At 42.8% G+C, this 25,608-nt stretch overlaps 2 protein-coding genes across 3 annotated transcripts in view; one reads left to right on the forward strand and one right to left on the reverse strand.

Moving 5' to 3' along the window:
- The window catches only part of LOC121600627 (NACHT and WD repeat domain-containing protein 2), a 9,193-nt gene extending 7,189 nt beyond the window's left edge, over positions 1-2,004 (reverse strand). Inside the window, exons 1-3 of the mRNA XM_041929399.1 lie at positions 1,071-2,004; positions 546-973; positions 286-374 (exon numbers count right to left, since the gene is read on the reverse strand). Coding sequence (XP_041785333.1) covers positions 286-374; positions 546-648 — 192 coding nt within the window. The 5' untranslated portion in view covers positions 649-973; positions 1,071-2,004. The remainder of the gene's footprint in view (positions 1-285; positions 375-545; positions 974-1,070) is intronic.
- A 3,653-nt stretch (positions 2,005-5,657) lies between these two features.
- On the forward strand, positions 5,658-10,343 carry LOC121599866. 2 transcript variants are annotated; one of them, XM_041927973.1, is made up of 3 exons: positions 5,658-5,972; positions 7,832-8,034; positions 8,452-10,343. In XM_041927973.1, exon 3 carries the CDS (start codon positions 8,708-8,710, stop codon positions 9,329-9,331), a length of 624 nt encoding a protein of 207 aa, XP_041783907.1. In that variant the 5' UTR covers positions 5,658-5,972; positions 7,832-8,034; positions 8,452-8,707; the 3' UTR covers positions 9,332-10,343. The 2 variants fall into 2 exon arrangements, with proteins under 2 accessions (XP_041783907.1, XP_041783906.1); XM_041927972.1 differs by having other exon boundaries at positions 7,832-10,343.
- Positions 10,344-25,608: the final 15,265 nt, after the last annotated feature.

Genomic DNA, 25,608 nt, shown 5'->3' on the forward strand with positions numbered 1-25,608 from the left:
GACGAGGGAGGGCCGCGCAGAAACAAAACAACAACACTTTATTGGTCTGCTGATGTGTGAAGGAATTTCTTGGGCGAGGATGGGGTAGGTGGGCGCAAATGAAGCGACACTTGACGGTGTTTGGACCGTTCAATAAATCAATACGATCTATTTTTGGGGTATGAGGTCGTTTTAGATTCTTTTAAGACGGCTTTATGTTGAATTTCTATATGTTTAAACTCTCAAAACATATCCTGTAGAGTTTCGTGCGTTTTGTTTGGGCACGATCATGCTGGTGTTACTCACCTGAAATTCCAGCCCATGCTTCTCCCGACAGTAGTCCTTGATCCTTGGGTAACATTTCGCCATCAGATTGTTCCTCTCCATGGTAGTATCTAAACGTTGCAGCAAACGAATGCGTCCGAGGATGTAACAAAACAGACACAGGACACGTTAAAATCCACCCTTGAATATCTGAATTCAATCACGCTCTCCTTCCACTCAACCTTCAGCTTGACCGACGCCAACCGATTACATAACACCCCGCCCTTGGCTTTGCAACGTACCCGTGAACGTCGAGCTGGTAAAGATGCGCACAATTTTCGAACTAACCGGTGGCAGGTTCTCCATCGAGCCGGCAAAAATTGTGTCAATCGTGCGGTCATCCATTGTTTGGCGCCGGGGTTTTGTTTTGTTTTGTTTTAGAAAATGCGCCCAACACTATCCGATTAGAACTTTGCCTTTGCCAGGTGTGTTTTCCACACACCCAGGCACAGCTAGACAGCAGCAGCACAGGTGTATCACAGGGCAGACTGGTGGTGTCGGCACCGTGTCTGAACGGAAACTGAACGTCTAGTTGGCTGGATAAAAACGGTGCGGCACAGGCCTAGGACTCGCCAACTGCAACGTTATTGCGTTTCGATCAAACCATGCCATCCGGTACGGGTTCGTTGTCATGGTGCTGTTGCGGTTGTTTTTTTTTTTTTGATGGTGGCTATAGGTGCAGGGGTAAGAAGAAACGAAGACAAAGAACAACGTTGAACTAGCGTACCGGCATTTTTCCGATACCTCAAGCGGGGAAGGATGCTTACGGTGGCGTCGGTGTTGGTGGTGGTGTGGTGACAGCCGGTCAAAGGGAAAGCTTTGTTTTCACTTTCATTGGCTTCCGATTGGTGGAACACACGCCGGTTTCCGGTGACGACACCATCGCGATCGGCGCAGCAAGGACGCTGCCGCTCATTATGGGCTGAGGAATGGGAAGCAATGTTTACTTATTTTTGTTTTGACTACCCGGCCCAAAACAACGCCTCTCGTACAGAGTGTGTGTGTGTGCGCAACCGGTCGTCGTTGCTTAGAAAGTGCAACGTGGAAATGCAATTCCGGCACAGCACAGGATTCGAGAGTGAAAAGTTATGTCAATAAAGCGGTAGGCGCGCCTGGTTGCTATGCGATGGGGCGGCGTTCCCGGTTTTAATGGGGGTTCGGATGTGGAACGTCTAACTGCAACACCCCAGTAATAGTGGTGCATTGCGGCTAGTGTTGTCATTTGACACAGTATTGTTGGTTCGGCCGATTGATAAAACAGCGGTGCACGATAGAACTGTGCCACGGGCTATGTTTAGGTTTTTGGGAGAACTTTGCGTGGTGGAACAGTTTTGTAGGTTAGTCGTGATGCAGGTGATGTTCTCTTGCTGTTGATTTTGATTGTGTAGCTTTTGTTAGCTGTGGCAATATGCCGGAACGAGGATATTCGGTTAACCAGATGAGAGTTCTAGCAACAGGCTATCTGCCGTTAGGCTTATAACTCATATTCCTATAGAAGACATGGTCATTAGAGCTGGGTTATTTATTCTAGGCCTGCCTAAGCCCCTAATGAGTTTGGCTATATGTGACTTGTTGGTGTGCTCATAGCAGAATACAAAGTCCTGTGTAGGGGACTTAGCCCCTTTATGAGCATGTTGTTAACACATGCAAGTCAATTAATATACCACAGGACCGGCAATGTAGAGATAGGTTAACTAACAATTTTACCGGAGTCGAATCAATCCCCGAATCGATTACTTAGAGTCGTGTCATCCAGATTGTTTGAAGTCTCATGATGACTTTGGATTTAGTAGGAAACGTTGAGGGAGGGGGATTGCTGTTATTGTTTATACGAAGCTCTTTAGAGGAAGCTCGTCATAGTGATTCCACGCAGCTAAACCAAAAACTTAATCCCAAACTAAACAAAATTACATTCACCAATTTCTCCTAGAAGCAAAGGCGGATTAAGCACTACGCGCAAACTAAGCGGCCGCGGTGGGCCCCGAGTTCTCCCGGGGGCCCGATAAAGAGGGACCCACCCTCCCGCTCACAAGTAAATTTGCGTCTTAATTCTTCTCTAGTTTAGAATTCCTGATACAACTTTTCGCTCGACTTTTCAGAAAGGGCTACATTCGTGTGACGCTCTTAGGGCCTGCACTCGTGTTAATCCGTCACTGCCTAGAAGAAGAAGAAGAAGAAGAAGAAGAAGAAGAAGAAGAAGAAGAAGAAGAAGAAGAAGAAGAAGAAGAAGAAGAAGAAGAAGAAGAAGAAGAGAAGAAGAAGAAGAAGAAGAAGAAGAAGAAGAAGAAGAAGAAGAAGAAGAAGAAGAAGAAGAAGAAGAAGAAAAAAGAAGAAGAAAAGAGAAGAAGAAGAAGAAGAAGAAGAAGAAGAAGAAGAAGAAGAAGAAGAAGAAGAAGAAGAAGAGAAGAAGAAGAAGAAGAAGAAGAGAGAGAAGAAGAAGAAGAAGAAAAGAAGAAGAAGAAGAAGAAGAAGAAGAAGAAGAGAAGAAGAAGAAGAAGAAGAAGAAGAAGAAGAAGAAGAGAAGAAGAAGAAAGAAGAAGAAGAAGAAGAAGAAGAAGAAGAAGAAGAAGAGAAAAGAAGAAGAAGAAGAAGAAGAGAAGAAGAAGAAGAAGAAGAAGAAGAAGAAGAAGAAGAAGAAGAAGAAGAAGAAGAAGAAGAAGAAGAAGAAGAAGAAGAAGAAGAAGAAGAAGAAGAAGAAGAAGAAGAAGAAGAAGATATTAGAATAGTCAGTCCTGCAAATGTCAGCATCAGCATGAGAAGTTTCTAGAGGAATCGGCTTCTGCTCTTCTTCTCTGGCGCAAGAATCTTTGTGGGTCAAACGTATTCAGAGCTTAGTTGTGAGACACATCTTACGTCTGAGCAGTTAAAGGTTTTGAGTATTAAAGGCATTATTAGCAAAAAACAGTACCAATTAACAAGCTAACTAGCTTATTACAGTCTTTGACAAGAATTAGAGGCTTAATTAAGACTAACATAAGGCGTATATTGGCGAGCGAGGTAATATCTTCAGTACAGATATTACGGAATCTTTAACATCAAGAATAGGACAAAGTTCTAGTACAAGTTGCCGTAGAGAGTCTAGGGGTCTCAGGATGAGGATTAGGATCTTGAGATATTGAGACTGAACTATCATCCAGACAATTGAGCAATGAAATACCTTATTATTATGAAAAACACTCAGATGAATTGCTACGAGATGTGTGTCGGTAATCTTCATAAAAAATCCTGCTTTTTTGCACAATATGTCAGAGAGTTCCAATTAGCATTAATGTGATGGAACGCAAAGGAATGATCTCACTTGAAATTGAATCAGTTCAATGAGTAAGACGAGTCATCTCCCCGCTCAAGTCTGTAGTGTGATGTCAGAGTCTGTAGCTCCCAAGCAGTAGCGAATGTAGCGAACATTTAACAGTCATAACCAGCATCTTGTTAGATTGCTCTAGTGTTTATAGAGGTCCGGATCATGCTAGACATTGTTGCGTCTATTGCGAGATGGTTCTTTGTTTTTTTGGTGACAATTGCACGCAACCACTCACCCTCCCAATTCCCGATCGCACGCAGGAACTGGTGCATTAATCTGCTTCACCAGGCGACACGAGATTTAACTATGTGTTGTAATGGTGCTTGGTTGTGGTTTGCCCAATCCCCTCCCCCCCCTTCCCTCCCTATCCTCTTCTCCCTCCCATATGGTGTATATTTTTCAATTACGCTCTTAACGATCCGCGAACCGGTGCGCCCGTTCGCTCGGGATGCATGGGAGAGCCCCTCGTTCGCTGCTGCCATTGATGGATGGATCGCAGCAATTGGCTTAAACGATCGTAATCGGCCATCAAACGCACTTGTGGCGAGCGCTGCTGTGTAGATTGAATCATCACCATCGGTATAAAACCGGTCCGCCCGTGGTGTGGCCGCGTTCAGTCTCTGTTTGGCGGTGCTTTCGAGCAGATTTCGGGCGGCTTTTGCGACGCGAACTTTTCCCTAGCGAGCGAATCATCACATCTAGTATCAACCGGAGGCGTTAGCGCACGGAGATCCCTTTCCCCAGCGTGTGTACACGGACAGCAGGTTCGGGTGGTGTGCTTCCTTCGTTGGACGGTGCAGGTGCAGTTTAGGGTAAGCATGCTAGCCCGCGCGGCGCATCCTTTTCGTTCACAGGCGCATGCAGCGGAGTGTTGTTCGTGTTGTTCGTGTTGGGAAAAGGTGCTGGAAGGTGCTTGGATGGATGTCAAAAGGGGTGAGATAAAGTGAGGTAAATAAAAAAGCGTTTTAGTTGAGGAAAGGAAGCAAACCCCTGTTTTCAATGTTATGTTTAACGTCCAAGATGAAAGAAAGTAAACTTCAAGTACGAGATTTAAACAACGCCGCTAAACCATTACAACATCTCTTAATTCTAGCGACCGTTGTGGAGTTCCTGTGTCTTATATTAACCTTATTGTTTAAATTAGTCAATTCCAGACTCCTTTAAACCCCTTTAAACTTCTCCGTAAAGTTACACGTATAAGTAAAAGCACTACAAAGACTTCCACAGCGCCAGCTGCACTCGTCTCGGCTTGTAATTCAATTGAGCATATTTGAATAAAATCGTGATAATACTCACACTATTGTTCGGGCTTTTATTAAAATGCCAACGTTATCGTAAAATTCCCCTTTCCTCCTCTCCTTGTCTTTATCCCTTCCCTGCCCAAGCTTTTGTTAAGGAACAATACCATGGCATACTGTTCATTACAATCATACCGAGAAACGCCCAATGGCCAGCCAGCGACGGGCGCAGCCTGCCACGATGAGAGTCGGTCGGTTGGTTGGGCTTTCGTCTCCATTTTAGTTTCCACCACGCGCAACAACGAATGCGCTCTATGTGTATATAAACATGGAAAGGTTTTTGCAAATAATAACAATAAATGTGCATAATATTATACATAGAGCCATTCCGAGCCAGAAGAAGGTGGCGCTTCCAGCAGAGTAAAGTATGTGTGACTAATCCCACCCAAGATAGGAGGAGTTGCATTTCGCGCTTGGTCAGTGCCGGCGCGCGACGTGGCAATGCATCGGATGTGCACGTGGCCGTTTGTTTGCGCCTTCGCCGATCCGCGTCACCAGTGGTTGTGTGGAGCAACCCGCCGATGCAACCGTGCTTCGGGTGCTTCGGGTATGCACTTGCTCACCGGTTCTGGAAAATTACCCCGATCGGATCACATTTCTACACCTTCGTAGGCAGCTGGAGTCGCTATTGGCATGCGCCGTTATGATGGGGAAATTGCTGTGGTCACAGCATTCGCGTGCCGTTCGGGAGCGGGCACGAAGCGGCGAGGACGAAGTTTGACAGCTTTCCACCGTCGATGGCGATGGCTGATGAGCCGGGTGAGCTGTTGTTGTGGCTCAGTGTGGGTCTCGGTATCGGCCGGTTAGGCTGCTGGGTGGATTTTGGGTGGTTTTGATGTTCGGTGGACCGCAAACATTGGTGGCGGATATTGCGCCAAAAAACACGTACGAAAACAATCAACAGTTTAGTGGCTTTGTGGTTTGTGGAAACCAGGGACTAGCATCTAAAGACTTTTGAAACGGTGGTTGGTACAGTAGAAACCGTAGAAAACATGTAATTGCTGGTGGTATGAAGTCTACAAAACGGTTTGAAATAATGTTAAACAACAATCACACTTTTCAGATAATAGGTAAGTTTATCAAGCAGTGAGTGGCATGCGGGAAAATGAAGTGAAATGTGTGAAAAGGTTTCCTATCTGAAAAACACTTTGTGGATAAAAACTGTTTGAAAAAAAATTGGTTGATTTTCACATAACTTATCTGTCATGTTTTAGTTTTAAAATTAAGTAAAGTGCAGAACAGAGTAAAAATATAAAGTTAGCGGTTACAATTAATTTTGAAAACACAACTAAACTTAATTATATATTTGCATAACTATTTAATATAATGAATCCATTAACATTTTGTATAAATACTATAGTAAACCAAATAATTATAGCATATACTGTAATACTAATTCATAGATAATTAATCAAAGGCAAGAATATAACATGTAAACGATATATCCGTGCTGGGTTCGAATCCTAAAAGTACCCTAAGTTTTGAAACCGTACAGATCAGTGCTCTTCAACCTTTTTAGGATCACGGACCACTTGTGTTCGCAAATACATTAGCCGCAGCCCACATATATTACAGGGTTTCTCACGATTTATAGGTCGGTTTCCATAATTTTTTGACCTCGTCTCATGATTTATTTGTCGCGTCCCTTAGATTTTTGGTTCGTGCCCAAAATATATTGATATCGTCCGATTGGATTTCAATACAATTGAACCAAAAAAATCAGGGAACCGACCAATAAATCGTGAAAACACCAACAAAACATCGGAAGTATCCAAAAAATTTTAGGAACCAACCAATAAATCATCCAATAAATCGTCCGTATGTCTAGTAGACTAACTTCAAATCATTTTGATAAACAATATGTTTAATATTATTCAAGTTTAACATTTAATCTTGATTGTTTTACAAATTCAACGATGTGTGTTAAAATAAGATTTTATTTAAAAAAAAAACAAATATTTCCCGAATCGTCCCATTGGATTTCAATACAATTGATCCAAAAATTATGGGAACCGACCAATAAATCATCCAATAAATCGCCCGTATGTCTAGTAGACTAACTTCAAATCATTTTGATAAACAATATGTTTAATATTGTTCAAGTTTAAAATTTAATCTTGATTATTTGACAAATTGAACGATGTGTGTTAAAATAAGATTTTCATTAAAAAAATCAAATATTTCCCGAAGTACGTTTGTTCACGCCACGGACCACAAGTGGTTTGCGGACTAAACAGATTGGAGACCACTGATATAGATGACATCATCATATGAGTGAATCACAGTTATAGATGGTCTGTTGCTAGTGGCTTAGTGTTTCAAATATTTTTTTTTTATATTTAAAAGCACTCAACCTGAACAATACCAACACAAACTGAATCAGAGTTCTAAACGAAAATAAATTTAACACGAATAGTTCTTAAATCACAAAAATGTAAATATAAATCGTCAGTTTCATTAGTTTAAATGTATGTAGAAAATAAATGACAATTTAACATCATTTGTATCAATTGCATACGCGCTACCAACACGAACCAGTCTCACATTTTAGCAGTCAGAAATGAATTTATTTTGTAATCTTGCAGTATTTGCTTGTCTTAGTCATTGATTAAAATATTACAGAGCAGAGGAGATGATTTCGTAAAACAATTTCACCATAGCATGAGTTATAAACATTGAAGTTGATGGACAACAAAATAAAATACTCAATTCGTCGCCGAGTTAAATAATCCCAATAGGAATCGATAACCGTTCGTTCTTGTGCCAGAACACAAGACTTTTAAAACTATCATATTAATCAATCAGAAACTGTTTTTGTGTATTTAAATGTTAGCTTTTTTAGTGAGTGAATAAAGCTCAAAATTTCACTAAAAAATCATAATTATTCTTGTGCAATCCTTTTCCAATTTCGATGACCACCGCAACGTAGCACATTGACCGCAGTTGAGTAAGCACCGCGGTAACATGCATCATCCCTATGAGTACGTAAAGCAAAAAGTGGGCAACCATCGCAGCAAGCCGAGATTCGACCCAGCAACCTAGCAACCGCTTAACAGGGTAGATGATGCACACGATGATGCATTCCCCCCGTTCGCCCCATTCCAATTGATTCCGCTTTTCGTCGGCGGACGCGTGAGTATGATTGACGTTGGTCGGGGTATGCCAACGTGCAATGGTCAAGATTCAGGTAAATTGTGGTTGATTGAATCACCACCATCCAACCTTTTTTGGTGTATGTATTGTAAATGGGCGAAGCAGTATCTTGCCGCCCACATTGTCTAACCATTGAGCAATTCGTCGTCCGGACATCGTTGGATCATCGCTGCGACCAGCTGCAACGTGCGTGTGTGTGTTTTTGTGCGTGGAAAGTGTGATAAAACAAAGCCTCCCCCAAATCGGTCATTTACTTTTTTCTTCAATTGTTGTTCGTCTCTTTATTTTTTTTTTTGGCTTTTTTGGAAATGTATCTTTCACCCACTCATCCAATGTTTTTGCATGATTTACACGCGCTTCTTATCTTGCCACACAACGCCACCACCACCACCACAGACCGGATACGGCGGCACTGGAAAGTCAGCTAGTATCGGCATTCCGGGCAGCTGCCCTTCCCGACAACGAATCGCTGGACCTGCGCCAACCATCGCCCCTCTCGCCCGGGTCCGATCCACACTCCCAACATCATCAGCAGCAGCCACACCATCATCATGCTGGACCGCTGCCACCCCTCCCGGACTACAGCCGCAAGCGGTCCCATCGGCATACGGATCTGCCCAGCTTTTTCCAGCCCGGCGAGCGGACCGAGCTGATGCCGGGGCCGAAAAAGGCGAAATTCTCGGCCGCCGCAACAGCGGCCGCAGCGGCCGTCGCTGCCAACTACTACGACAATGCATATCTTTCGTTCGAGAAGAGCCTCCGGGGTGCGTTCGGGGCTGGTGTCGATGGGATGGCCGGCGGGCCGGGCTCCCTGCTCGATGGTGGCAGTGGAGCAGGTTCACCGCTCGACCCGTACGGTGGTGCGGCCGGTGGCCACCACCATCATCTGCTGAGCCCGATTAACTACACGCTCACGGCGGAAGCGATCAACCGGCGCATCCGCAGCACGCTCGGGCTTGGGGACGAGCCGGATCCGATGGAGCGGGCGCTGGCACTGAACAACGGCAGCAAGCAGGGCACGCCGGACGAGTGCTGCCCGGGCATGGCCAGCCCGGACTGGATGATGCGTCGGGCGGCGGGTTCCAATGCCGGCGGACCGGCGCTGGCCGATACGCGTGTGTACGCCCACAGCCCACTGCCACCGGGCACACCGGGGGCGCTGTACGAGGAGCACGGCAAGTTTGCCACGTTTTCACCGACCGATGCAACGAACGCGAACGTCACCACGCTGCACGACGATAACAACAATGTGGACAAAAAGACGTTCCAGGAGTAGAGGCCCGGTGACATTTCTCTCGATGATGACTTTAAATTGTGCATTTGTATTTTTTTTTTTTGGGAACTGAATACGCATAATGATAAAAAGGTGCATATGCAGCAAAAAAGACTTTTCCAAAAAAAACATTAGGATTATACGACATCACGTACATACGTACATCCACTTAGAGGGATGCAATACAGGGGTGCTAAAAGGAATGTTGGCTGCATGGTCGAAGTAAAACCGGTTTGTAATGTATGCGAACTAAATTTGGGCGTAAGTGGTGGCAGTGTAGAATCTGGTTTCAGGGCCATCTCGGCATCTCGGCTTGGTGCCTCAGTTTCCAATGCTAAATGTTTTTATTTTTTATTTTAACACATCAACTGCTGCTACTGATCATTGGCGAGCTTCTAAATGTTGAGCTTTATTTCGAGCGTAATTGGCGGAAGTCGTCGGAACTGGTAAGACTATCAAAAAAACGTAAACGTATTTGAAAATTTGCAAGCTGAGGAAACTGATGCCTATCAAAAACGAATGCATTTGAAGATGGTTAAACCGCCTACTGTAATCTTTAAATGCATGCAAACAACACACACACATACACATTTCGGTATATTCGCAATTTATGAAGTAAAGACACATTATACGCGCAACATTATGCGACTGGTGCATTTTCAAATCTTCTCCCCAATCCCCCACCCCCACCCCCACGTATCATAGATAATCAAAATAATGCAAAAAAGGCATACAGACACACACACACACACATACACACAGAGAGAGTGCTGAAAAGAAGAAGAAGAAAAAAACCCTTGGTGATTAATCTAGACTGATTAGATAATATACAACAACATCGGTTATAGATATATATATATATTCGTAGCGATCGGTATATGTAAAGAGTGTGTGCCAGTAGTTGGAAGTAATTGAAATAAGGAAGAGCCCCAAACCCCAAACTGAGCTAAAAAGCAAGACAGTCAAACCAGCAAAACCAATTGGCAAACCAAGCCCACCCTTCTCCCTTCTCCCTCAAAAAAGCAAAAACCTTTCCTTCCCTCAGTTCATCGAGTTAAACCAATCGGACAAGGGAAGGACGAGCCTGGGAGCTGATGGTATGACGCTATATGATCGTAGGGAAAGAAGCAAAGATCAATACGCTGTAATGATATGTGTGCATACAACCCATTAACAACAACCCCCATTTAGTACGACGGAAATACATTGCAAACAGAAACTTACATCACCGACAAACCGACGTGACACTTCGAACAAAATGAGCTTCAAAAGTTGTCTCCTTATTTCAAATGAAAATACGTTAGACACTAGCGCCATCTCTATAATGATTCGCTTACTACACTGACACAGAGAAGAAACTGCTAAACCCCCTTTTTGTGTTTCTTTGCAAATTCCATTGCGTATTGTTTTATGTACTTCTCACATCTTTTGCATTGATTTAGAAACTTATAAAATGATTTTCCTGGGTGTTTTTTCCAATAATTCTTACAAAATCTTGCCTCACACTTCCTTCGTAATTTGTATTTAGAAAAATTGTTTACATCGAAGCAGCAGTGAACAGAGCTTACTTTGACAGAAGTGTTCGCCTCACTGGTAAATGACAGTACTTTCGTGTGGGACACTTTTGTAACACCAGTGTCACGTCGGTTTGTCGGTGCTTACATCTCGAACGCTAGAAGGTTAAAGAATAGTGCGTGTAAAATTGGTAAAAACGTCTAAACGGATGGCTTTTTTTTTGGAAAAAAACATTGATAAATCTAAAACATGATGAAATAAAAGCACGTTATAAATATGCTGCTGGTGTTTTTCTTCTGTGCTAGTGCACTTCTTGCAAAGAGTTTGTGTAAGTATGAAGTACAGGGGTTTTCATGCACTTTTGTTATAGGAAATGCACTTTATGTACAGTCTTTACCCGAGTTGCGCGAATAATACGTTCCAGGGACATTCGCGTAAGTCGAATATCACGGTTTTCAGACAAAATATGCATCATAAAACATTATTTAAGATTAAATGTATTATTTATTTCATACAATTCGTGTAGAAAATTCGGTTAATTCTGTGTATTTAGCGATTTCAAATTTTAAGCAAACTGCTTCTTATTTTGATTTTGGCACCGGTTGGAGGAAATTGTATAAACGTATAAAATGTCAAAACTAAAACTGACTGTACAGGTACTCCCCGCTATACGCTATTAATGTGGACCGGAGGCAATAGCGTATCTCGAATATTGGCGTAAGTCGAATTTCGAGGTTTTCAGTCAAATTATAGCTCATTTTCGTACAATTTTGCTTGAAGTAGTAGGTTTTAGCCACTAAATTAGTTATTTGAGCTGATTTCAACTGAAGATTACATTTTTATACCTTTCAAAATGGTTTTTAATATTCCACCAAAAGGGAATTTATTTTGCATTTGACATTCGATGTGTCAAATTAGTACAATTTGCTCAAAGAACTTTCAAATTTAGAAAATAGCGTATAGCGAAATCGCGTATATCGAGTATGGCGTATATCGGGGAATACCTGTAATAGGATTTGGACTCTATTGCACCCTTTTATGGGCAAATCCAATAGGAATCAAAATAGTATCCCACAGCTATGAGAACCCCTGCAAAACCCTGTAAGTCAAGTAAATCGCAATTTGTTGATGACATTTAGTTTATAGTTTTAGTTACTATATGAAAGAAAGAGCTGGTTAAGGAATAATTTAGACAAATTTGAGCCTTTCTTGACAATTGTACAGTCGTACGATCTATTAACATGTCAGTGGTGAGTTCAATGAGTTAAAAGCCTGACTCATGTATAAGTAAGTTTATACTACTTTGAATAAAAACAAAGTAAGGTTATATAATAAAAATAATAAAATACGTTTTTTATTCATTTTTATGTTGGTGTTGGTGCATTAAAACGTTTTTTTTTTTGTTTAGTATTTGTTATTTAACCACGTTTTGTTGAATGGATGGTTATGGTTTTCCGATCATGGTTACTAGGATCATTTCATGTACATTGAACTAAATTCAAAAAAGGCAAAGATCGCCCTAGCATCGAATAGAAACAGGGGAGAGTGCAATCTAGAGCGTAAGGTGCATTTGAGAGAGTTGGTGAGAATAATGCTCGCAGAACACGGCGATGTAACGACCATTACATTTTCATAGCCAAAAGTAAGCGACTTCAATAAACAAAACGTATAAAAAACGTATAAAAGAAAAAAGAACAAGTTAAAGTATTGCTGAAGTAAAATTATTTGCCAGAGTTGATGATCTTTTTTATGGTTTTGGTATAGAAAACTGTTACCTTACTCGTCTGTTTAATACAGCTTCTTGAGCTTGATCTTTACCATCTTTAGTTTGAATATTCAAGATATTCGAAAGCCCTGTTTTGGACTGTTTCCAAGACAGATGATTGGTTCTACAGGGTTTATATCCAGGTTTTTTGCAGCCTATTATATACAACTTTTTGTTCTAAACCTGGTTAACGGCAACTTATTTATTTATTTATTTATTTCATATATATAACCGACGGACCATCGTGTCTAATCGGCATCCTTATAATTAAATTAAGGAGCATATAAATAAACGTCTAGTTATAAGCTAACATTAAATGTGACGTAGACGCAATTTCTCCTTGAACGTGCAAGTAGACATACTAAAATCAAACAAATCTAACACTTCATTGAACTCGAGGGACATACGTACAATAGGGTGTCCCTGGCTATGGTTCTTACGGGTACGCGGTACACGGAGATGGAAATTAGATCTAAGAATCCGACAGGGAGCGAACAAATTGATGCTGGCTAGTAATGCCCGGGAATCGATCTCTCCGTTAAGGAGCCGGAATTTAAAAAGGCATTGGGCGTTTTTGCGTCGAAAGCAGAGGGCCGAGGGTGGTGGGATTGCCATGGAAGGAGTCGAACCGCGTACCTGGTGATTCTCCGTTGAATGGCTTCGAGGCGATTGATGTCGCCAACGCCAAGCGGGCACCAGATCGGGCAGCAGTACTCCAGGCACGACCTTACGATGGCACAGAAGATCGACTTGACGCACATGGGATCGGTCACAGTCTACTGATGACATTAGCAAGGATCAGTTTCTTGATCCATCTCATCTCATTTCATCTTTGCAATGGAAAAAAAATCCGTCAATTGGAAGCTGATTTAAGAGACACTTCCCATGGAACAGGATCTTGAGCTTGCAAGCAGCATTCACGTAACGGTATCCACTCTTAAGTTATTTCTGATCTTATCATGTTTGTAATCTTTTAGACCAGCAAATGATGCCAATTCGCCGCAAATTACCCTTTGTTTAACGTTTTTCAGCAAACAGCAATTTCTTCCACCATCTTCTACACCATTAAAAATTGTAGCAAGAGACTACGGCTTAGAATGGGAATTGAACTATTTCTGAACCTACATAAGCCGGTACGTGCATCTATTTAACTATCGTAAGCTTCGGGATTAATGACTAAATTTATTCAATTATCAAGTTGATCCTTGGTAGCAGTTATCGAACCAACCAAATGGATCATCTTGTTGATCATCAGTGATCATCGTTATACTCCTAAAACGTTTGCATTAAAAAAATAGACAAAATTGCATAGTGAATTGCAATGGAATTTCCCTAGAGCACGAACCAAACCAACATCCCCCAGCTGCGTCCCATCGACATTTTTTGGAGATTTATTTTCACAAGCAAGCTTTAACAATTATCTTTTAAAGGGAGTTCATCAATTATCTCTACTAGTTTCTTTTTTCTACAGTCAGTCGGAAAAAGTCCATGTGTTAATGCCAACGTAATGTTAAAATCAGAAGAATGCATTAAAAGTAGAAACCAAAATTTTTGTTTGTTTGCTTTTAATTAATTTGTTTGTCACTGCACAATCCAAATTTCACGTTTTTTTTGTCGAAAATTCTTATTAAATTATGTATTACACTAGAAAACCCCCCGTGTAGCAAAAGAATTGTCTCTTTTTTTACTCCTTTTATCAATCAGCCTGAACATTGCCCGATTGTGATGAAATTGAAGCTTTTACAGCGTCCCCCCATTGATAAGGTATAAAGATTATGCAAACATGTAAACACGCCGTTTCGGCCAGAAAGCATATTCACTTGGAGCCTGCACGCCCGTCGTAGCAGCAGCAGCACCCCAACGCCAAGGAGAATGTATGGAAAACAAACAGACAGTGGAACACTTTTTTGTTCCCGGAAAATTGGTAAAAATTGTTCCCGTCAATGGATAGAACAAAAAAAAAAGACGATAAAACAAGACGAGAGAGTTTCCCGGGGGGCCGTTCGGCACACAATCCAAAACAATCAATTGATAGGGCAAGTAATAATAATTGCTTCCTGAGCTGCCCCGGGACGAGATCGAGTGAGCGAGTGAGTGAGATCCTGACCGTAAACGGGATTAATGGACATACTCTGGGGCAAGTCTGGAACACCGACCCCCCCCCCCCCCCCCCCCAACCACCGCAGGGTAACAGAACCTGGGTAGAAATTTCAATTATTCTCAAAAGAACGCTCGGCATATATCGACATCGACACCTACCCCCCAAACCCTTCATGCCGCAGGAGTTTGTGCTCCTTGCGTTCCACGTACCTTCGGCTCACATGTGTTGCGCAATGTTTGTGAAGTTGTCCGAGCAGCAGTACCGGACCCGAGTTCCTGGCTGTCTGATATGGCCCGTTACTGTTTCGGCACACTCATCGTTTGCGTCAACAAAACCGTTTACCCCAAAACAATGTATACTTCCTGCTGTGCTGTGTGGGCCACAGCGACTGTACACGCTTCCTTTTTGCCAACGACGACGACGACGATGACGACGCCAACTGCGACGATGAGTTGAGGGGATGAGCGTAAAATAGCTTCCGACAAGAGCAAATAAACAGCGCGAACAGGCGGCACAGTCCTTGGTAGGCCGCGAAGAACCGAACACGGTGTGGCGTTAGAAATAGACGAAGAAGAACGAAAAAACGCCCGAACGAACGGTTGTAGTTCCGCCGCGGTCGTTCCAAACGACCGAAAGACTCGCACAATCCTTTTCGATGGATAAGCAAATATTTTTACCTTTTTACAACGCCCGCCAGAGCACCGGTGGAGCGTTGGTTGTAAGCGTGGCACAAACCATCCAGGGGTACCGGAGCATCCGGAGCATGGTGTCGATATTGACCGATGGACGTGTACTGGATGCTCCAGGAAGCTAGGATTGTTGCTCGAGCTAGAAAAGCGATTTTACTTGCTAAACCATACCACAACGCAGCGTTACAGCGAGGCACGGCAAGAACTGGCCACACAAAAAAAAGCACAAAAGCTGTTCAGGGTATCAAGATTCCACACCTAAACGAGAAGTGCTGGAATGTTTTCGAATTCGGCAGCTCGTCGTTGCGGACGTTGTTCCTCAATTAAATCAATTTGCCACCGCGAGACTGTTACGGTAGGACACAATTTCGGCCCAGTCTGTGTCGAGGAGGGCTCTGGGTTTTGGTTCGGTCGAAGAAAGCCAGAACGGCCTTGCCACTTTTTCTATCGGAGTAGCGACGAGCGGTCGAACGGTTCTAATGGTGCATAACTGATGGTGACAATATGTCACCTGAAAAGGACGTATGGGACGACGGCAACTGCGACGACGACGACGACAACGACGACGTACAAATTACCGGATATCGGTGGCATAATTAGCGCGATCGGGCAAGCGATGGAAAGACTTTGATTGACGGCTGGCATCTCGAAGGAGAGGTAGTTTTCAGTTGGAAGTTTCAGTCAATCGAAACGGGAACGTTGAACATTGGAGCGGTTTGGAGAGATACAGTGCGAGTTGTACAATTCAATTACATTTGAATTGCGTACGTCAAAGTCTGAATGTGACATCAATGTTTGCTATATAAAAGGTCATTAAAGTTATGACATAAATTCATAAACTAAGACACATCAACCCCTTTCTAGAAACTAAAACCATCAATTAAACTCTTTATTCCTAACGAGACAACAAAACAACACCAAAAAAAACGCTTTACGCAGAACGTTTTTGCGCGCGATCACTTCAATTGCGTAGCTGTAAAGTTTTGCGTCTGAGCTGCTCTCGCGTACAAACAAACAGCTGTGCAACACAAACTTAACAATGTTGATTCGTAAATCATCGTAAAGCAGTAGGCGTTGGGTCCCACAGGAGGCGCACAGGAACAGGCTCTTAAGGAAGAGTGCGAAAACTTTGTACACAGCGCTATGAAAACATCGCTCCCACCATCCACTCCATCCGACGTCCGATGTACCTACACTACAAGTGGACTCACGAGCTCGTCGTGAGAAATGTGCAAACATTGATTCATAAATTCGCTGCCAGCGGACTGACTCCCTCTGGTTTTGCACCAAACCTCACCCTGTGCGTGTGTTTCCATTATCGATGGAGTTGGTGGTATCCCTCCTCATCGACACAGCAGCAAGCAAGCGTTTGTAGCAAACCCGTTCGAGAGCATGATACCCCCACCGAAACGGGTTGAAACAACAACAATTGTTTACCGGTGGCGATAATGGAAAGCGTAAACTTTTGACGCAACCTTTTCCGCCCGGCCAAAGTGCTCGGTTTTTATTGTTTTTTGTTCTAGTAGCCATTGGAGTTGTTGGGAAGTTAAGAGTGTGTCGAATGGTCTGAAGTGGACCGTTGGATGACGATGATTGGTATTTGTGTGCATACATCGCACGAGTCTGGTTAATCAAGTTTGGTGAATTATTGAAAAATGTTTGGCAGAGATGTCCACGAAACGGTTTATTACATTTGAAAAGATTAAATTAACTCTGTGCTAGTCTATAGAGTGTGCTCCAGATTCCTGGAATGGAAGTGTAAAGAATATTAAATAACTGCAATCAAGAAGATGAGCAAATAAGCGAACATCATTTGGTTGATTTGTGAGAAACTTTATACTTTTAATTACTTTTATTTCTACCTGTAATGCAATAATCTTTCTTGAAACTGATGGTATGTTTATAGTCAAAAGTACTCCTAGTTATGCTTTTTTATCTTTGAAGTTATTCAATGCTCAACTTACATTTCACCAATGATATAACAGCTGTAAATTACTTTGATTTTTCTTCTTCTTTTGGCTCAACAACCGTTATCGGTCAAGGCCTATTTGTACCACTTGTGGGTTTGGCTTTCAGTGACTTTTAGATTACCCCCCATAGCAGAATAGTCAGTCTGCCTACGTATGGCGGCACGGTCTAGTTGAGGTTTGAACACATGACGGGCATGTTGTTAAGTGGTACCAGTTGACGACTGTACCATGAGACCGGCTAAAAAATCTCGTTGATTACTCCCGTCTAAAGACTGACACCAAACATTCAAAGAAGCCTACCATAAGAAGGTATCAATAGAGCTGACACATCGAAAATAACACCACAAAGTGCAGATTTATTGCTTCAGAGTCTATGAAGGTCTGATATGAGGTATGTAGACAAAGCAAAAAAGCACATTATAGTTGATAACGTGTTAATTTCCTGCTCCTGAGTTCATATCTCAATTGGAATGAGTGCTATTTGCAATGAATTAATCCAATACAATCAATCACAACTTCTTCCCCTTCATTATAAGGAACTCTTATTTTAGGCGTAAATTCGTATTCTGAGTTCTTTAGACCTACAAATATTCAGCTTGCTTTTCCTAACTAATACAATCCTGACTCAGCTGTCTCCATGCATGGCAAATGAAGTAAAAAGACCAACAAAAAAACCTTGCATTATCAAAGGAAAATGATATCTCCTTCTTACACATTCCATCTCCCATGAAATGTAATCTGTATCCCCAAATGACACCGGTATCAATGACACACTGTAGCATATCAAGGGAATCTCTAAACAAAAAAATCACCGCAAACTTTGATCCAATTGCCAGACATCGCCCCTCGCGTCAAGTTGATTATGTGCTCACAATCTGCTCGCAGTTATTTCCTTAATTAAGAACAATAGGATGATGCTGTTCTGTTGCAGCTTGACGGTGGGGGACTCTTCTCTGTAAAGCGATATTAACAGATTCTCCCCCTTCCTATCTGTTTGTCGAAATGCATACCAACGCTCCCCTAGCAGCAGCAGTAGTAGCAGCGGCAGCACCCACCACCACCATCTGTACAACATCCTTGATCCGCAGTAATTGAGCCAACGCAGCAATCTACAAAACAGCGCAATGATCGCGGTAAAGGAAATCAGCGCGCACACACACCCTTACTATACAGCAGCCGCTCCATTACTGCTGCGTGCCTGGTGTGAGGTGTCGGTGTTCGTTTGCTGTCGCATTTGCATTTTTGTAAAAATCGGCCTGCTTCAGCTGATGTTGCCGTTGCGCAGGCCGTCGGTTAGTAGATAGTGTTTGTTCGTGTGGATTGCGTGCATATTGCGTGAACGTTGGAAAGATTGACATGTCCTCGTTGGAACAGGTGTCACAGCGAGTAGTTGTTTCACAAATAAAGAGCATATTGCAAACCAATTTATTAAAAAAAAACTTTACCGTTTTGTGTAATCAGACATTGTGAAATAATTAATTGACTATAAATAAGTTCTAAGTCCTAAATTGTATATTTATTTCGTTGATTTCCTCTCAAATAAATCTCAAAGCATGCTTTGATTATGACGCCCTTTTCTGACAGCTCTGCAGACAATGTCATGTAACACTGTCAACACGGTGCACGAGTCAGCATTTCCACGAAAAAGGATCCCTGTATGCACACGCACACACAGACACATCCCAACAAAAGCGAAAAACTTTAAACGCCGCTATTTCCATAATTTCATCAAGAATATCTCATTTATAATTTACATCCCCAGCCACCAACCCCCATGTCCTCAATATTCCGGAAAAGAGAGAAACAAAAAAAAAAGATACAAAAAGGAAACAGACAAAGAATAATAAACCTAAAGACAGTCCCATCCAAGCCCAAGGATGCGGCCGTTGCGCACGGTGCAATGCGAAATTCCGCTTGCGGATGCATAATTATAAATTCATCTTGGAGAACCGCGCTCCGCCAAACCACAGTGCGGTGATGAGCGAAGGTAAACGGTTCGGCTGGGTGTAGATTGTGTGTTGGCTTTCACTTCGAATTGCCTTGACGGCTGTGTGGGCCTTGTTGCGGCAACGCTCAGTGGCAAATCACGTTTATTACAAGGTAAACATTTGATCCTTGGTGGCATGAAAATTTGAAGAAGCCGCGCGCTCGTACACTGGGACACTTCTTCCTAGCATCGGTGCTGTGGTGCGATGCCGGCGGGCCTCTGTTTGTACACTGCGGTGTAGGAGAAGCGCGGTGCGTTGTAACAAACTTCGAGTTGGGGCCGGGAATAGAAGACTTTTGGCACGAACAATGACTTAATTTTGCGCAAAATGATACAGTCTGGGGGCGGGTCGGGAAGGGGTAAATTATCAATAAACCGTTGGAAAGCATTGTCAATACATTAATTATGTATGACATCGATCCTTAACAGCAATTATCCGTAGCGATGAGGCTGGGGTGCTTTGCAGCGTGGATTGGAGTAGGATTTCAATTTGAGGTTAAAATAGACTCATTTTATACAAATTGTTTATCTAAATGAGTGTAAATTAAGACATTCAGAACGTAGAAGTAACCATACAAGATAGAAATAGACATTAATTATCGGTTTTAAATATTATGAAGGGGGGAGTAAAGTTATTAAGACTTAGAATGTCCTTATACATGCAGAAGGTCATAAATTTTAAAACATGAAAAACATGCGTCCAATCGATATTGGGCTTAAAATCACAATTAAACCTTTTCCACTCAATGGGCGTTATTAGTGGCTTCGGTAAGCATTCAGACTGACACACTGCAGGTTGTGGGTTGTAACCTTGACAGCATCGATAGTTCACATTGAAAATAATCTTTCTTAAACGCATTGCCTTGTGAAGAGACATGCTCATAACTTGATTAAGCTAATCAAAAACCTACCATAGAAGATGACTATCAAAAAGAAATAGTTTTACAGTCTCGTAATGTGCCAAAAAAAGGCAATCAGAGAAAAAAACTTTTTCAATTTAATATAATAGCCTAATAAAAGCCCTTATAATCAATTACACTCCATCATTCCATGAAAATGAAGTGAAATTGATAGAGACACACACCCGGATCATCATATAATTTAACCACCAAAACATAACGAAGCGAAATCATGATCCTTTGCAGAAGGGAAGGTGTTTATCGCCGCCCATACACACATTTTAGCAACATTCCCTCGAAACGAAGGGATATCTCGCTTTGCACGACTATTTATTTAAGGTATTTAAAAAAGGCCCGTGCTTCAGCCGTGCTTCGCTCTAAATGCCCGCTGCAGCAGTACACACCTATCCACCGGCACCATCCAAGCAGGCAGGCAGGCAGGCAAAATAAATAAAACCGCTTGAAAAGTAAAATTTATGCACACGGTTGCGTACGAACTCAACAAGCGGGTACGCCACAACCGCCACCGCTCAAACGTTACACGCAATCAAAAAAGCAACCCACCCTATTTACCCTCCGCGCCCCTGCCACACCACAAACTTCACGGGGCACGGTCAGTTAATAATAAAACGCACCGGAAAATTATCCCCTATCTGTTTTGGTTTCGGAAAAGTGGCGTGGAAGAAATGAAGGAGCGCCAAAAAAAACGACTCCTCACCATATTCAACTCTCCGAAACAAAACCAAAAAAAAAAACAGGGGCCCAGGTTCAAGGAGCAGGGAGTGATAGGTGAAGAAATCATTCACACATGAACGCACCACCGTTTGGGGCTATGAGGGAGCACGCGACGTAGACACAAAGTCGGGCGGGAAAGTAGGGAAGAGAGAGGGAGCCCGGTCGAAAGAATATATTTTCCAGACGCACCAAAAATCAGACACCCGCACCCGCCGTGTGCACACGTAAATCGTGGAAGAAATACATTAGCATCTCCCCTCCAATATCCCACCCGGTTTATGGTGGCCACTATACACCTTTTTTTTTGTTGCTGGTTTTCTCGAGTTCTCACTTTTCTCACTGAAAAGCGTCCGGCGAAGGGCTACCAACGCAGCGTTTGCCGCTTTGCGAAGAGGGCTACACCAACCGGAGATTGTTTACTTTAAGGCTACACCAGTGCAAAATCTTCGCCCACCGCATTCAGCCGCTTCGCGACGGCGAGGGACTCGAAAGGGATGCCGGCCGGTGAAGCGAGCGCTACGGTGCGGAGAACGACAAAAGCCGACAGCGGTCCGAGACCGTCAGGCGGGCGATCGATAAAAAAGCACCAGGCGTCTTTATATACCATCACACCGCCAACTTTTCTTATGTACCCGGTTGGGAAGGTGGAAGCTTTTGGGAAGCTTTTTCCACCCTCCGTCCGCTCGCTCCATTCCAACGCCTGCTCGATCCGTGCGCGCTCGGCGAAACTGTTTGCTCACTTTTGCCGACTAGAACGCAACGCGTGCGTGCGTCTACGGGCGACGGGGGGCCAGCCGGCAAAAGACAAAAGTGGACAGGAAGGAAATTTCGATCGATATTCATGTTGTTTGCCATTTTCCCTTCGCGCCAGGGGTGTATTCGTGCGTGTATCGGTCGACCTCCGGTCGACCGTTCCCCTACCGTACCCGGTGCCGTGGCATTTGACGTGGCACTGGCGCGAAAGACAATCGAAGACGCCGCTGGCGGCTGCCGCGCGCCAGACGCAATAAATTGAACGATCGGTAATTTTCATGAATTTTTCCACCATCCCCTAGCTCACGAATCCTTGCGCTCCACGAACGGATGCGGTGTTTTGCTGTCTTAAATACTTTTCCCCTACCCGTCCTGCCTTGCTTGTTCTCCTCCAAGGGAGCTCATCCGAGAGTTTGCATTGTTAGAACAGAGATTTGTGGGAGGGAGTGCTGCTGCTGTATCGTTTGGAGCTAAAAAAAAGACTGGTGCCGCCGCGGTGTCAGCTTATTTTCGTAAGGGGAGGACAGTGTCGTAAAAAAATGAATTTGAATGTGGGTTCAAGCATACTTTTGCACAATTATTTAGCTTTGTTTGGCTCGGTGTTGTTGTTTACAATGTAATTTCTTATGGAAAATTATGCAATTTTGCTGGATATTACGACTAATAACTAAATACAGAATAATTCGTTAAATGTAAAATAACATTTTTAAGTACTATTCATGTGCTTGATCTGCCACACCAAAGTTTATATAAGCTCAGAAACTGAATTGGATTAATAGTAGTCCAATATGAAGTAATGATTGATTTCACATCTTGTTGGAAATTGAAAATGATCATTCAAACTATAGATGAAAACAGAACGACAAACAGAAAATAAAATTAAATAAAAATAATCAAATACTAGTATTCTTTTTTAAATTTACTTAAAAATAATTAACCAGTTTTGCTCTTAATAAGGAAATTGACATTTTTCCAAACTTCTTTGACAATTTTACTGCTAAAAGCTAGTAGTTAGTGCTAGTATGCTAGTAAAAGAAGGAAATTTGTGTATATTTAGTACCATAGAAGCAAAGCAAAATCAATAAGTTTATGTAAATTTAAAATATCAAGGCAATTAAAGATAGAAGCTTTTCATAATAAACTTGCAACTTCTTATTAATAATGGGCATTCATACATTTTTTTTTTCACCAAAACTCCCATTAGTATAAGTTTAACAAAGTGATAATTGCATTTTGAAACCTCACAAAAAAAAACCCGATTCTAAAATTTCTTCTCGAAATGATTCCTTCACCGGTCTTCACCGACCGCTGCCAGCATAAACAGCCATTAAAAAAGCATGGCACGATTTTTATTGCGCATCACGTTCCAACGAACGCTCCGCATACCTCGTTAGTACCTCCTAGCCATTGGAGGTCCTGAGCCTCTCAATATCGGAGGGGTTGATTTGGTTGAACTTCCGGCTGGAAAATTTGCACCTTGCACAGTGCCAACTTCCCTCTCCTACGGCTTCTCTTTTCCACTCTTCGATACAAATGAAGGTTGATTGTGGTTTTTTCAACGGGGGGGGAGGGTGGAAGTAGAAAGCGAAAGTTATGATGTTTTTCCTTCAGCTGCTCAAAGAAGGCATTTGTATGTGTGTTGAATGTTGTTATTTTGATTTGCTCACCCCCCACACTTCTCGATCGGCGATCCAATACTAAGAGCTTTATTGCTATTCAACCAAACTCTCGTGCAATCAGTGGGCAACGGCGAAGTTGATCTTTTCTTGTTATTGCTTATCTAGGAAAAACATTTTCGCTCCCTGTTTTCCTCAGTGACGAAGGTTCGTGTTTTGCCTTTTTGCCCTGCTCTTCTTACGTGTGGTAGAAATGTTCCTCAAACCCTGCGCCACCAGTGCAAGATATGATCGGAACCGAAACGTTACCCAGCAAACCAGTACGGCTTGGGCGGCAGGTGTTTGCATTCCAATCAAAAACTGTTATTTATTTGTTTTCGCTTCTTTTGTGCAGCAGTACAGTGCCTCTCTCTCTCTCTGTCTCTTTTGGTGGGTTCGTTGCTTTACACGCATCTGTCAAATGCCATCGATTCGAGCGAGCGCACGGAGAGTGTCTGACTGATGACGACAGCTCGGGCAGAATTTCCATCCCCGCCCCGCGTGGAGACATTTGTGTGCCGTTATTACCTTCGATTCGTTCGGTTGTGTACATAAGCTGACTGCAATGTGTGCTGTGTGTGCTTGGTGCGATCTTTTTGCTTTGTTTTGGAACATTTTGATAAAAAAGTCCATTTTTTGGGGATTTTGTTCTTTCTTCTTTTTGGGCTTTAATCGACAATCGACTTGTTGTTCCTGCCTTTGTGGGGTTTGTTTTTTTTTCGGCAGAGAGTGCTTCAGATACAGAAGCTCAACCAAGAGGATGAACCGATAAGCGCCCATACAGTGTATGGATGGGTCATCTATTGTATCGAAAGCAAACAATGGCCACGACATATTACGCAGCGTGCAATTGTCAGTGTTGGACTTTTGGACACATATTTCGATCGACATCTGTCGCCCGAACTTGTATTGTTTGAGTTTACGTTCTTTTAATCATTTTTCTTTAGCAAAGCAGAATTATGATTGATTTTTTTTAATTCCTCGTGTTGCTTTAGAATTCACTAAACAAGTTTTAGAATTCACTAAACAATTAATTTTATTTCCGGGTTTTTGTAACGGCGATTTCACAAGCGAATAATGGTTTTCGAGTGTAGGCGCGGTTTAAAAATAGTCCGGTCTCTCAGCTGATCGTTTGCGTACTGCCCTTTTTTTGCGTACCGAGATAGCATGACCCTTGGTGACCCCTGTTCTCGACCGTGACCTAGTTTCTAATTTCTTGTATTCTCTCTCTCTCTCTCTTTCTCTCTCTCTCTCTATCGGACGTAACTTCATTTCCCTCTCGCCTTGTTTCTATCTCCCCCTGTTTATCTTCTGTTGTCGGTGTTATCCTCCTGTCTAACGCCACCTGGTGCTCGGTTTGATAACCAGCCCGGATTATCGCGAATGGACAAGTGACAACCGATCTTTATAAACAAACATTTTATGTGCTGACAAACCGCATGGCAAACGTGCCAACACCTCGTAAGAACGAACTGAATTTTGGTTGTATTACTATGATTTATTTTTTATTTTTTATAAGCTACTAATAATATAAAAATTGTATTCCTTAAGTATCAAACAGCTATTCGGTGGTTCTACAAAAATCCTCTTCTTTTTCCCCTCCAAATCCCCACAGAACCAGTAGCATCCCTACTTTACATACCACTTTACATCTACAAACCCAACTCACCCGTCAAAATCTGTGGGGTGGGGAGGGAGGCAAATCTTTCAAATCTAACGATAATTTTATTCGCACGATTATACCGCGACAGTATTCGATTATGGGGCGCCGCACGCATTTGAGGGTTTTACAGTTAACGCGGCCAATGACGATGGCTGCACAGCGAGCACTGTATCGATGACACCCGAAATAGCCTTCAATCATAACCATCGTGTGGTGCGCGCAATAGGGGCAATAAACACAATCAATGCCACCCAAAAGGGGGGGGGGTCCCTTCCCCCAACCAATCGTACTCGTCGTTGTCTGTTCTCTCATGCAGTGGTGATGTGGGTTTTGGGTGGCAAAAACAAACCAAACAGTTGAACCAACTGACTACTACTACTGCCAGCGTGCTGAGAACGTGTGTGTGTGTGTGTGTGTGGCTGTGGAAAGGGAGCAAAAAATAAAATACAGCAACTGTAAGCAAAAATAAACTGCCACGGAAAATGCCCGTATGTACAGATTGCCTGTACAGTGCTCGTGCGGGAGCGATCGAACAATGGTCGATTTTT

The sequence above is a fragment of the Anopheles merus genome, chromosome 3L, assembly GCF_017562075.2.
Source record: "Anopheles merus strain MAF chromosome 3L, AmerM5.1, whole genome shotgun sequence".
In the NCBI taxonomy this organism is placed as follows: Eukaryota; Metazoa; Arthropoda; class Insecta; order Diptera; family Culicidae; genus Anopheles; species Anopheles merus.

Coding starts and splice junctions, on each gene's coding strand:
- LOC121599866 (XM_041927972.1), top strand. CDS start 8,708: ATGCCGGGGCCGAAAAAGGCGAAATTCTCGGCCGCCGCAACAGCGGCC.